This window comes from Hylobates moloch, unplaced genomic scaffold (genome assembly GCF_009828535.3).
Source record: "Hylobates moloch isolate HMO894 unplaced genomic scaffold, HMol_V3 SCAFFOLD_10, whole genome shotgun sequence".
Classification (NCBI taxonomy): Eukaryota; Metazoa; Chordata; class Mammalia; order Primates; family Hylobatidae; genus Hylobates; species Hylobates moloch.
In genome coordinates, this window is record NW_026652285.1 from 93,065,556 (window position 1) to 93,079,310 (window position 13,755).

Sequence of the window (13,755 nt, forward strand, 5' to 3'; positions counted from 1 at the left end):
CCTATGGGCGGTCCCCGCTGGCGATTCTTGGAGACCTGCCCTGCCGCCCGGGGGACCCCGACCCCCTGCCTTACTCTCCGGGCCCGCCGCAGTAGCAGTAGCATTGCTGCTGGTTGGTGCGGTGGGGCGAGTCCCACTCGAGCTCCTCGGGCTGGTAGGACAGCACCATCTTCACGGCCTGCAGCGTCCTGGCGATGGCGCCCTTCTTCAGCGCGCCGCCTTTCTGGGGGGAGACGAGGGCTCCAGTCAACCACCAGGTCCGGGTGGACCACGCGAGTCAGCACAGGGCTGTCTATTGAGGGAAGTGCTGCCAGGGCTTGGGGGACCCGCAGATATTCCAATATAGTCAGAAAAGCAAGGAGCTTTTTCTCATTAATTCCAAACCCATCCCCTCTATCCCAGAAGGAACTCCGTTGATAACAGAATTAAGAGTAATAAGCGCAACAAAGGCAACAATTACCAACATGTATTTACATGGATTTTCTCTTTTAATAGTAAAGCATCATTTATTGATCCTGTTATTCCCGACACCAAACCCATCTCCACTTTACAGTTGAGGAAACTGAGGTTCAGGGAGTCTACAAATCCTGGCCAAGGACAGTGGCAGAGGTGCTAGCTGTCTCCAAAGCCCAGGTGTGGCCCTTCTACTTGGAGCTCAGGCTCTGTGATGGGAGTCTCTGGTCTGCCCCACTGGAGGAGGCAGGAGAGGCAGGGACTGGGGAGGATAGAAGGCTCACCCGCACAGCCAGTGCGAAGATGCAGCGTCGGCAGAACCAAGGTGTAAGCAGGGGCTGGTCAGCACTGCCCGCTATGGGGATGTGGCACTGCTGGTGGTAACCTACGGCAGAGGAGGGGGCGGTGAGCGCCCACAAGGACACCGTGGCCCAAGGCCAGTTGGCCCAAAGGAGGCAGGGCTGGGAGGGCTGAGGGAAGTCCTAGGAGCTCTGCCTGCCAGCTGCCGGGAGCCTGGCTGCTGATGCCCACCAAGGTGGCCAAGTCAGTGTCCAGGCTGGGAACTAAATGACAGCATTGGCCAGCTGTGGGGCGGGGGGGGGCACAGGAAGGTCTGACTTCAGTGCCTGAGCCCCATCTTTCCCACCCATCCTCTCCATCTAGCTGGGCCCCAAATTACATGCACCATCATACCCTCCCAGCTTTCCCCAGGATCTCTTCCCAAGCCCTCGCTTACAGCAACTGGCCCCCTTTCACCCTGCAGTGCCAAGAGAAACAGGAAGCCAGCTGAGGCTCCAACAGGCTGCAGCAGTACCCGTCAGGGGCCAGTGCATGGGGACCTACGGGTTGGGGCCTTCTCAGGGCCCTGCTCACTCCACTCACCCAGGCCACACTTCCCGCAGATGAGGATCTCATTCAGCGGCCCTGATGTCTTCCCTAGGCAGATGTTGCACTTGGGCTCCTCTCCTGGAACGCCGGCTGAAAGAGAGGCCCTCGAGGGTCAGGTCCAGCTCACAGGAATGGAAGTTTTATAATCACACTCCAGATGCCCAGCCTCTACTGTCTGCTAGGCCTAGTGCTGGGCCCCACATGCCACCTCACTGAATCTCCCCAACCACTCTGAGATGCCTGTCATCATTGCCATTCTAAAGATGGGGAAATTGAGGCTCTGACAGGTTAAGTCCCTTGCTTAGCTAGTAAGTAGGAGAGGGAGGGATTAAACCCATGGCTGTTTGACATCAAACCCTTTGTTCTTTTGACCACATCATGCTGCCTCTCCTGCCTTATTTAACTTGTTTTGTTAAATGATTATTTTTTTAAAACTTTATTATGGGATAATATAATTTGTTTGTTTTATTGAGATGGAGTCTCGCTCTGTTATCCAGGCTGGAGTGCAGTGGCGTGATCTTGTCTCACTGCAACCTCCACCTCCCTGGTTCAAGCAGTTCTCCTGCCTCAGCCTTCTGAGTAGCTGAGATTGCAGGTGCATGCCACCACGCCCAGCTACTTTTTACATTTTTGGTAGAGACAGGGTTTTGCCATGTTGGCCAGGATGGTCTCAAACTCCTGACCTCAAGTGATCCACCTGCCTTGGCCTCTCAAAGTTCTGGGGTTACACACGTGAGCCACTGTGCCCGGCCTAGAAGTTATAATGAAACTTCATCTTCTCATCACTTATGAACTCATGGCCAATCTCGTTTCTACTATATTCCCACCTACTTCTCCTTCCTGTAATTATTTTAAATTGAGTCCCAGATACCCAATAGTTTTTCCATAAATATTTCAGTATGTATTTGTGAAAGATCAAGACTCTCTTTTTAAAAAACATAATTAAAACACCTCTACTGCACCTAAAAGTTAACATAATTGCTTAATATCATTAACAAATTCAGTTAATGTTCTCATTTCCAATTGTTTCTTAAGTACAAATGCCTTAACAATTTTAAGTCTGTTCTTTTGAATCAAAGTCCCCAAGTAAAGTCCATACGTGGTGACTGACTGATGTTTTTAAAATTGCTTTTAATCTACAGGTCCCCTCTCCATCTCTTTTTTTCTTTGCATTTTATTTTGGTTGAAGAATAAATATGTTTTTATGTGTAAAAGGTTTGTATGTATACATTTTGATACGTGTTTGTCTTATTTCCCCGGCATGCTGAAAATTTTGTAAGGGTAGAAATGGTATCTCTTCGGCCGGGCGCAGTGGCTCACGCCTGTAATCCGAGCACTTTGGGAGGCCAAGGCGGGCGGATCACAAGGCCACGAGTTCGAGACCAGCCTGCCCAATACGGTGACGCCCCATCTCTACTAAAAATACAACAATTAGCCAGGCGTGCTGGCACGTAGCTGTAGTTGCAGCTACTCGGGAGACTGAGGCAGAAGAATTGCTTGAACCTGGGAGGCGGAGGTTACAGTAAGCCGAGATTGCGCCACCACACTCCAGCCTGGGTGACAGAGCGAGACTCTGTCTCAAAAAAAAAAAAAAAAGAAATGGTACCTCTTCATCTCTGTATCTCCAAGACCTCATAAAGTGTGGCATGTAACAGGTGTTCCAAGACATGTTTGTTGAATATATGGCCAGGCAGGAACGTTGCCTCTTATTCTTGAACATGCTCCCAGGAAGGTGGTGCCCACAGTGCATCTCAGTAAGTCCTCACTGGCTTAATGAAGCAATGGATCAATAACTACAGTGGTGCTCAGCCTTATGCTCTCATCTCAGGAGATGCCAGAGGGTCACCATTCTGCCCGGAAGGGGCAGTTCTGGCTAGGAGACAAGCCATTCTTCAGGTGATCACTGTGGGTACCTCCAAGGAGCCTGGTATGTGGTGGGCCTCCACAGGAGGTCAGCTAAGGTGCATGGTCTTCTCCGTCTGGCTCCTTATGCTTTCAATAAGGGGGTAAACCAGGAAAGGAGATCCTCATTGCTTTGGATATTTATATAATACATTTCAGGGGTTGGAGAGGAATCGGTCTGCACTGGCCACAACAATTTCTTGGAGAAGGGGGCAATCTGAAAGCTTTACTAACTGGCTGGGTTCTGCGGCCTCTTCTTGGCAGGCTTCTTGGAATCATCTCTTACTGTAACAAATTCTTTTTTTTCTGAGACAGAGTCTCGCTCTGTTGCCCAGGTTGGAGTGCAGTGGTGCGATCTCAGCTCACTGCAACCTCCGCCTCCCGGGTTCAAGCAATTCTCCTGCCTCAGCCTCCCGGGTAGCTGTATTTTTAGTAGAGACAGGGTTTTCCTGTGTTGGTCAGGCTGGTCTCAAACTCCTGACCTCAGGGGATTCACCCACCTTGGCCTCCCAAGGTGCTGGGATTACAGGCATGAGCCACTGTGCCTGGCTGGTAACAAAATTCTTGAGTAACAGCTTCCCTAAAACCAATAGTACTGAGCTAAGCATTTTACATGGATTAGCTCACCTAAGCCTCCCAACCACCCAATGAAGCCAGTACTTTCACTATCACCTCTCACATGAAGAAACTAAAACTCAGAGAGGTCATATTACTTGCTCCTGCAAATGCAGCCAGTAAGTGGCAAAGCTGGAACTTGGTCCAAGGTCCACCTGACCCTAAAACCTGCTTCTTACCCTGCTAGGGGCCATGTCTCTTCTCCTGTTAGAGTATAAATGGCAAACAGGTTTCTCCTCTCATGCCAACTCTGATTGACAGGTAGTAGCTGCTTGGGGCTCCAAGTTGAAAGTACATGTGTTGTCAATGGCTACTGATGTCTGTTGTGTGTATGGGAAGGGAGAATGGTGGCAAAGATGGCCCTGACTTGCCATCTTTGTAAGGGAGAGATGTCAGCTTTCTGAAGGCAGGGATGGTACCCACCCCAGATTCCTTTCAGCCCTGAAATCTGGTCTAGCTCCATCCAGCCATGTCCATCTTCACCCTGCCTGGCTCATCTCTGCTTTATTGGTTTTTCTCCCATTCCTCCCAACTCCTTGCCCCGTGGAGAGGGCTGCTTCCACTAGTTTTATTCATGTGTTAAATCAGGGACACTGTGCTTGCATCTAGAGCTGACAATTCTGATTACCTGGGCATGCCCCCTTTTCTAGCCCAGACTGACCCAGAGCTTTGAGCGGCTGGAGCTGTAGTGCAGCCAGGAAGCAAACACAGGCCTGAGGCCCAGTCCTGGCCCTCCCAGCACCTCCCTAAGCTACCTTCCCCACCTGCCCATCCTCCCTCCTGGGGTATGAATTCTCAAGGGGATGACTGATGTCCTAAGTACCTTCCCAAGTCAATATACAACCAGATTTGATCATCATCACAGGTGGGCTTGGGGTTCATGGACAAGGGCAGATGCCAGGAGTAAGAGATGGAAGGAGAGAAGGAAGAAATGAAGGCAGCAGAGGAGAGAAGACCTGGGGAGGTTGGGGGCTACCCGAAATGTTAGGAAAACTCACCATGCTGTATGTCCTTCCATAGGACCCAGTATTTGGAATTATCTTCGAAAGTCACGAGGCAGCTTTGCTTAGAGCTGCTGACCTGGGACACGGATAGGAAGGAGCAAGTGAGAAAGGGCTGGGGAAAAGCCAACCTGGAACATAGTCTTCCTCCCCCATTTTTGTCTCCGTATGCTCCAGAAAGCAGAGCTAGAAGGGGAAGGAGAATGGCAGTTCCTGGACAGGGTGTACTCCTAGTCACTGGAGTCATACAGCCAGGGACCAATGGATGGCAACTTGGTCAGAATGTCGAGGACAGAAGCACAAGTCAGATGCTCCTCTGTGATCCTCTCGAATCTGACTTTTCTGTTTTGTAGGCTCTCAGAGCACTTTTCTAAAGAACTGGTTGGATGATGTTGACCCTAAGGACGGTGCCTGCAAGACCAGGCTCTGGCCCCTCCCACCAAGAGCTTTGGGCATGAGGGACAAGAAGGGAATTCTCCAGCAATCCCCCTGCCCCCTGGTCTGACAGCCAGGCTGGAATATGAGCAGAGAGATTCTGAGTCTGAGAACAGGGGCCAGAAAGGATGGGTTTACCCTCTTGATCTTCCCGAGGTAGTACAGGCCATCTGTCCACCGGCACAGCACATACTGGCCCTCCGTCAGTTTGGACATCAAGTCTTTGAAGTTGTTCTTGACCTTTGCCAGGACCCCCTTGTTGGGGAGGTGGCTGGTGGCACCATAGGAGTCCCGAGTCCCTGGATCCAGAGCTCGATTCTCCATCAGCTTCCCCTGACACTGGGAGAGAAAGAACAGGGTTTTTGCTTCTTGCTTCCCTGCTTCAGAAAGCCCATCGGGGAAGGAAGGAAACCACCATTTCTGTGCCCTGTGCTATAAGCCAGACTTGGTTATTATCTCACTGATTCCTCGTGACCATCCTATGAGGGAGACATTATTATTATTCACATCTTACAGATAGGGAAACAGCTGTGGCAAGGAGAAGAGGCTGATGGGCCAAAGGCAGAGCCATGGCCCATACCACACTACCTTTTAAAGAGAATGGATCTCTCAACCCACACAGAACAAAGTCCCCTACCCAATGGGCCTGAATCACTCCCTGTCTCAGGAGGCTGGGGTTTTATTCCTTAAGCAAACACACTCCACGTGCTCTGGATGGAGGATCTTCTCCAGACAAGCAGCTGGGTTTTATTTTTACCCCCAACCCCTGCAACCATCCCTACCCTGAGATCTGTCCAGAGAAAACTCACCTAGAAAGGAAAACTGGGTGGCTTGTAGCTAGTGTAGACTGGGTCATCTGTCTTTTGTAATCCCCCCTTCTGTTCTCAATTATGAGATGATTTAATGGAAACCAATTCTGGGACATTTAAACCCACTTATGCTTTCACCCAGATAACACCTTTGCTCCAAGCAGTGAAGTCATCCATCCCCATGCCAGCCTCTCCACGCCTGTCTCTCACCATCCTATTCAACGTGCAGTTCACCCATCGATTTCTCTCTCCCTGCCAGTGGCACTGCCTTCATGCATCTCAAACTCCTCCAAGCAACGAGTTGCCACAGCTGGCCCATTTTAAGAGCCATGATTTCTGGCTTTCCAGCTCTAGCTTCCATCCTCCTGCCCTGGTCTGAGTTCAGGCCTCATCTTTTGCTTGGGCCATTCATTCATTCATTCACCCAATAACAGTTTCCTGGGCCTTGTGCTCACCTCCAGTAGGCACCTAGGGTGGGGAACGGTACTACCAGCACCCAGTGCTAAACAGGCCGCCCCTGCATTCCTGCCTCTCCACCAGACTCTTCCGCAGGGCCACCAATTTCCTTCCAAAAACCTTCTGCGGCTCCCCACTGCCCTCACTGGTGCTCAAAGCCGTTCCTAACGCCCCCTCCTTCCCTGCTGGGCTCACCTGGCTCCATGTCCCTCCACACACTCTCCACTACAGCCACACACAGCCTCGCTCTTTCCCCCGCGCGCCTACTCGGGTCTCCTCCTTGTGGCCATAGCGCTGGGCACCTGGTGTTATGATTATCTGTTCACAGGGAGAGAGTCCAGTGCCTGTTTCTGTGTGGTGCGTGTGTGTACTCCTGTGAGACTAGGCAGGATGATGTCTACGGCATTGTGCCAGGGAGTGTGTGAAGCTAAGTATGTGCGGGGCCCTGGGGAGAGCCGGGCACTGCAGGGGTCTCGGCTCCCCAGATGGTGGCGTGGCCTCCATCAACCCTCTCCAACCCCACTCCCATCTCCTTTTTCTCCAGCGCAGAGCGCACAGGCTCCCGGGCAGGGGATGAGGTCTGAACCCCTGTCCTCTCCCTGCCACCTGGCTCGCCCGGCGCTGCGAGGTCCCCGCCCGCCCGCCCGGCCAGGGGCCAGGCCGGGGCCGCTGCAGGTTCACAAACTGACACTTCCTCCCCCGCTGCGCCTCTGGGAGCCGGCCGGGTCGCCGCACCCGCCTCCACCCTGGCCAGGCGGGGGCCCCCGGGTGGCGCCCCCCCAGCCCCCGCCTCCGTCCTCCCGGAGCGGGCCCCCGCGGGCTGTGATTGGCTGATTCAAACCCATTTGCAAAGAAATGCCTGTTTGCGGGTTCCCGTCTGCGTCCAGTTCAAATCCGCGGCACCGGGAGCGCGGGGCCGGGCGGGGGCAGGAAGCGAGGATGATTCATGCGCCGGGGCCTCTCCCAGGGCGGCCGTTGGCTTTTTAAAAAGGGTGTTCAGGAGGGGGTAAAAAGCTTGCAGAAGCACCCCCTTCGGGTTCAGCGCTCCTCTCCTCAGTCGCTCGGACGCCAAGCCTCCCCCATCCCAACCCTGCCACAGCCTGACTTCGGACGTGAGCGAAATGCCAAACGCCCGTCTGTCCTTCCCCCACTCCGACAGGAAAATTAAAGATCGGGGGCGAGAAAGAACGACCTGTCACCCACGCCCCCCGGGGCTCGGGAACCCGGGTGGGCCCCTCTGCCCCGTAGGTACCCTGCACCCCCCCGTCCCCACCCCCGAGCGCCCCGCTCCGCAGGAGTCTCACCCCCCGGAGGCGTTCGGGCCGCCAAACTTCAGGGAGATTTCGAAAAGAGAGGGATGAAGGCCGAGAGGGGAGAGCGTGGCGGGGAGTCCGCCCAACAGCGCAGAACTCACCGCGAGGCTGCGTGTCCGCCGGTCCCACTTGGAGTCTGGCCACCAGGCGCATCGGTGGCGGAGGCGGCTGCGCTCGGCCCGCGGCTGCCCGGCCGAGTGTCCGCCCGTGGGGCCGGGGTCGGGGTCTCGGCGGGGGCGGGGCGGGGCGGGGGCGCCGCGGGGAGGAGGGGGAGGCGGCGGAGGGAGGGGCCGGGGCGCTCAGGAAGGGGCCCCCCGGGCGCGGGGCGCCATCTTTTTCGCGTTTTCCCGCGAATTATTGACGTCCCGCTTATGTAATTAGCGGAGGCCGCGCCGGCCTCGCCATTGGAGCCTGCGGCCGCCGGGCTCCGCAGCGCCGCCAGCCCCGCCCGCCCCCGCCCTCCCCGCGGGCGCGCATCCTCCGCGGCCACTAGCCCGGACCCGGCCCCCCGCCGAGGAGCGGCCACACCGCGGCGCACACGGAGACGCCAGGCAGCGTGCATGGCGCACACGGCCGCTCGCACACTTGTTGGGGAAACAGCTCTGCGCGCAGGCACCGGCGGATCCTGGCACAGACACACAGCAGGGCGGCGCGGACCCTTGGCGCAGACACACGCAGACACAGACCGAGGACGCCCAAACGGGCCACACAACACCTTGCACTAACAGCACAGGCGTTCGGCACAGAGACACAGCACAAGTATAATGTAGATACACAACACACAGTGCACAACGGACACAGGTCAGAACACACTACAGCATGTACAGGACGCAAACACACCACAAAGAGAAGTACTGTACACACCAGCCGTAGGCATACACAAGGGGGAACACACTGTACACAACAGAGACACAACAGAACATGCATGTAAGGTAGACGGACATAACACATAAAGCCACAACACAGTAACAACACCGACGGGCAAGAGACACAAGTTTTCCTGAAAAGGTGACATTCAGATAGGTTGTGGAAATAGGTTGGTGGGTGTGCCAGGTGGAGGGAATTCAGTGGGCTAACAATGCAATTTTTAAAATACAGGTTAAGGATATCAAAAGGCAATTCACAAAAGAGGAAACCTACATGGCCGAAATAGCCCCAAACAACAAATTGCGTAGAGACACAGTGCACAGAAATACATGGTACAATCGCAAATATATACCACACGCATAACACGTCATGTAAATAAAGGACAGACAATGAAAGACAACATGCACAGAGTCATAGGAATGGCAGATGGAGGCAGTGGGCAGAGCTCCAATCGTAGGGTCCCTGCTCTGGGGGGAAAAGGCAGACATGGCCCCCCCAGACTCACTCTTGGGGGAAGGGGGAAGAACACTTACCAAAAACCCCACCCCCATCCTTGCCCTCAGTCCGCAGCGCCCACCTCTGTGGCTACCATCCCACTCTGCAGACACCCCCACCAGACAGGGCTATGTGCTTTCATGGGTGTGGCCAGTGGACAGCACCTTCCCCCAGAGCCTTCCCTGTTCACTGTCAGTTGCTCACTCTGGGCCCTCTGCCTCCTGGCCTTGGAGCATGATCTGTGCAGCCCCCCACCTCACCTTCTCAGCAGAGATCCAGGAGTCCTCTCACCTCCTTCCTCACTTCCTTCCGCCCCTTGATCCTCCTGCTCTCACCTGCCTCACTGCCCCATTCTGGATCCTGGCGCCTCAGCAGAACCTAGCACTGCTGAGTACCTACCTGAACCTGGAAGGAAAGCCTGGGAGCAGCCCCATGGCACAAAATCTCCCAGTCCTGGAGAGCACATTTTCAAGTCCCAAAGTGGCCCTGGGATTGTGCTACTTAACCATGTTCTGCCAAGATAACGTGTGTCCAACACGGGTAGGGCTGATGATGGGAGCAGAATACTCCCACTAGCTTCTAAGCTGCCTGGGTCTGCCTTCAGGATGCTGGGGGACAGAGATGATAGAGGGAAGTGCTCACCTCCGAGGCTACAGGCCAGCTCCACCCATTACTGGCCATGGGAGCCTGAGTGTGTCACTGATTTCTTTTTTTTTTTTTTTTTTTGAACAATTCTTGCTCCCCAGACTTTAAGTCTTAAGCCTCCGTGTCCTCACCTAAATAGAGTTCTTGGGAAGGTTAGAGTTAATGTATGCAAAGCCCCTGGTGCCCAGTAGGTGTGCAGTAAGTGATCATTGTATTAATACTTTGTTAAGAAATTCTGTATTCAGAATCTTGATTGCCCCACTGTGTGGGACTAGAGCGGGGGGATGTGAGACACACAGGTGGATGGGAGACACACAGGTAGATGGGAGACAAGGAACTGGCAATCTCTTGGAGGAGGCGGTGTTGATGCATAGATAAATAAGAGGGGATTGTGCTGTGAGCTGCACATGGAATTGAATTGTCCTGGCTTCAAGTCCAGCTCTGCCTCTGAGCCAGGGCGGGGTCTTGGGTTAGCTAGACCCTCCTGCACCATGTTTCTTTATCTGTTGAAAAGAGGATAATAATACTACCCATCTCGTGGGGCTATTGCATAAATGTTCAAATAAGACAATGAAGGAGCAGGTGCTTTTGTAAACTAAAAAGTTTGATATGCAAAATAAGAAGTTAAAACACTACAGAACAGGAAATTATAAATGCCACAAGAAAGGTACAGTGTCACCAGTGATTATTTAGAGGCAACTCTAAATTTGAATTGAGGAAAGAGAACAAGTTTCCAGGAAAAAGTAGCAATCAGTTAGGTTGTGGAAATAGGGCGGTGGGTGTGCCAGGTGGAGGGAATTTAATGGATTGACTAACAATCCAATTTTTAAAATATGGGTTAAGGATATCAACAGGCAACTCACAAAAGAGGAAACTTAAATGGCTAAAATAGCCTAAAATGTGGAAAGATGTTCAACCTTGTTGGCCACGTGAGAGATGCAAGTGAAGAGAACTGTGATACACAATTACACATCCACCAGATGGGCACAGAGTCAAGTTTGTCAGTATGGGGAGTGGGGGGTGAGGATGTTGCACAGTTGGAACCCTCAAATGCCTATGGAGATATGAACTGGTAAAACGATTTTGGAGAACAGTTTGGCAACATGTAAGAAAGTGGAAGATACTCATAGCTACAATTCAATGACTCCACTCCAGTCATTCAGCACATAATTGTGAAAATTTAGAAATTAATGAATTATCCATGAACAGCAGTCCAGATAGGATTAGATGCTTGTAATCCCAGCACTTTGGGAGGCCAAAGCAGGTGGATCACTTGAGGTCAGGAGTTTGAGACCAGCCTGACCAATATGGCGAAACCCCGCCTCTACTAAAAATACAAAAAAATTAGCCAGGCGTGGTGGTGTGTGCCTGTAGTCCCAGCTACTTGGGAGGCTGAGACAGGAGAATTGTTTGAACCTGGGAGGTGGAGGTTGCAGTGGGCGAAATAGTGCCACTGCACTCCAGCCTGAGTGACTGAGCGAGACTCCGTCTCAACAAACAAACAAACAGCAGACCAGATAGATTAATTGTGATCTAGTCATCCAATGGAATAATATACTGGGAGTAAAAATAAACTAAGTCTGTAGCCTCAACATAGTTACACCCTAGGAAAAAAACTAACATCAAGATGTAGCATAGGTACAGTGTGACACAAATGATAAAAAATGTTTCTTAACGCATTCAGCTGGGCCAGCGCTTTGGAAGGCTATGGTGGGAAGATCACTTGAGCTCAGGAGTTCAAGACTAGCCTGGGCAACATGAAACCCCATCTCTACTAAAAATACAAAAATTAGCTGGGCATGATGGCATGCACCTGTAGTCCCAGCTACTTGGGAGGCTGAGGTGGGAAGATTGATTGAGCCCAGGAGTTTGAGGCTGCGGTAAGCCATGATTGTGCACTCCAGCCTGGATGACAGACAGAGACTTTCTCAAAAACAAACAAACAATAACAGAAAACCCAAAGAAATACAAAATAAGCTATGTAGATATTTTGGGGCTACAGCCAGGTAGTAAAACTATTGAAACATGCATGGGAAATCAAAGACCCTAGATTTAGAATAGGGTAGACTTTGGGAAGGGAGGGACAGGAATGAGATCAGAAGGAAGCACACACGGGGTTTAATTCTTTTTTTTTTTTTTTTTTTTTGAGACAGAGTCTCTCTCTGTTGCCCAGGCTGGAGTGCAGTGGTGCGATCTCTGCTCACTGCAAGCTCCGCCTCCCGGGTTCATGCCATTCTCCTGTCTCAGCCTCCCGAGTAGCTGGGACTACAGGCACCTACCCCCACGCCCGGCTAATTTTGTGTATTTTTAGTAGAGATGGGGTTTCACTGTGTTAGCCAAGATGGTCTCGATCTCCTGACCTCGTGATCCGCCCGCTTCAGCCTCCCAAAGTGCTGGGATTACAGGCGTGAGTCACCACGCCCGGCCCACAGGGGGTTTAATTCTATCTGTATGTTTTATTTCTTAGAAAAAAAATTAAAATCTGAGGCAAGTATGACCGAGTGTCAAGATGTAGCAGAGCTAGGTGGTTGATCTATAGTTGTTCTCTCTGATCCTTCTCCTTCTCAAGTCTAAAACTTTTCCATGTTTGAGATATTTGGTGATTTTAAAGATGGGAGGGGCAGGAAGCTATGAGGAGATTGCAGCAGAAGAGGTTTTGAGGATAGCATTGCTTGTTAGGTGTGCAGGGTGGTTACAGTGCACAGTGTCCCCTCATGCATGGGACTGATCAGCCTTCTTATTTGTTTGTTTGTTTGTTTGTTTGTTTGAGATGAAGTCTTGTTCTGTCACCCAGGCCAGGGTGCAGTGGCACGATCTCGGCTCACTGCAAACTCTACCTCCCAGGTTCAAGCAATTCTCTTGCCTCAGCCTCCTGGGTAGCCGGGATTCCAGGTGCACACTATCATGCCTGGCTAATTTTTGTATTTTTAGTATAGACGGGGTTTCACCATGTTGGTCAGGCTGGTCTTGAACTCCTGACTTCATGATCCACTCGCCTTGGCCTTCTGAAGTGTTGGGATTACAGGTGCGCATCACTGCACCTGGCCCACCCTTCTCTTTTAAGGCTTGTCACAGCTTGGTGAGCCAGGTGTGGCAGGCATCAGGTCCATTTTGCAGGGGATGAAATGGAGGTTTGGAAAGGTGTAGTGATATACTCAGTGTCACTCACAATAGAGAGTCAGGGCTTGTCCCCTCTGCTCAGCAGTGTCTCAGCACCTGTCTGTCCGGGGAGACCACCAAAGGGCCAGAGAGCCCTGAGAGAAGGTCCCCTGCCTCCCAGTAATCCATCCTCTTCCTTCTGCTATGCTATTCTATGTTTTCTTTCAATTAAGGACAATTTGGAAAATGTCAAAAAGCACGAGGAAGAAAATAAAAGTAACTTGTGATCTTCACTGTTACTTTTAAAATCAGATTTATGGAAATATACTTCACATATGACAAATTGACTTATTTAAAATATACAGTCATTATTTTGAGAGAACATCATTTTCTTTCAGAAATACTTATTTGAATACCAAACACGTTAGCCTATATGAAAGTGCTCTACAGCCCAGCACAGTGGCTCATGCCTGTAATCCCAGCACTTTGAGAGGCTGAGGTGGGCGGATCACCTGAGGTCTGGAGTTCAAGACCAGCCTGGCCAACATGATGAAACCCCATCTTTACTAAAAATACAAAAATTAGCCATGCATGGTGGCGGCCACCTGTAATCCCAGCTACTTGGGAGGCTGAGGCAGGAGAATCTCTTGAGCCCAGGAGGCATAGGTTGCAGTGAGCCAGTATTGTGCCATTGCACTACAGCCTGGGTGACAAGAGTGAAACTCCATCTTAAAAAAAAAAAAGTGCTCTACACAGAAGAGGCTTTTCACAAATATG

The 13,755-nt window shown here is 51.8% G+C and overlaps 1 protein-coding gene across 9 annotated transcripts in view; it reads right to left on the minus strand.

The window, feature by feature from the left end:
• PHF19 (PHD finger protein 19) overlaps positions 1 to 13,755 on the minus strand; it is a 104,755-nt gene that overhangs the window by 22,527 nt on the left and 68,473 nt on the right. For 7 of the 9 annotated variants that reach the window (XR_004249930.2, XR_004249932.2, XM_058445937.1 and 4 more), the window contains 5 exons: positions 5,433 to 5,633; positions 4,857 to 4,938; positions 1,336 to 1,431; positions 738 to 838; positions 75 to 223 (listed from right to left, as the gene is read on the minus strand). Coding sequence is in view for 7 of the 9 variants with exons in the window: in XM_058445937.1 (XP_058301920.1) it covers positions 75 to 223; positions 738 to 838; positions 1,336 to 1,431; positions 4,857 to 4,938; positions 5,433 to 5,633 (629 nt within the window). In the remaining 2 variants the exon portion in view is untranslated. The other 2 variants (XM_032164996.2, XM_032164997.1) reach the window with 2 other exon arrangements.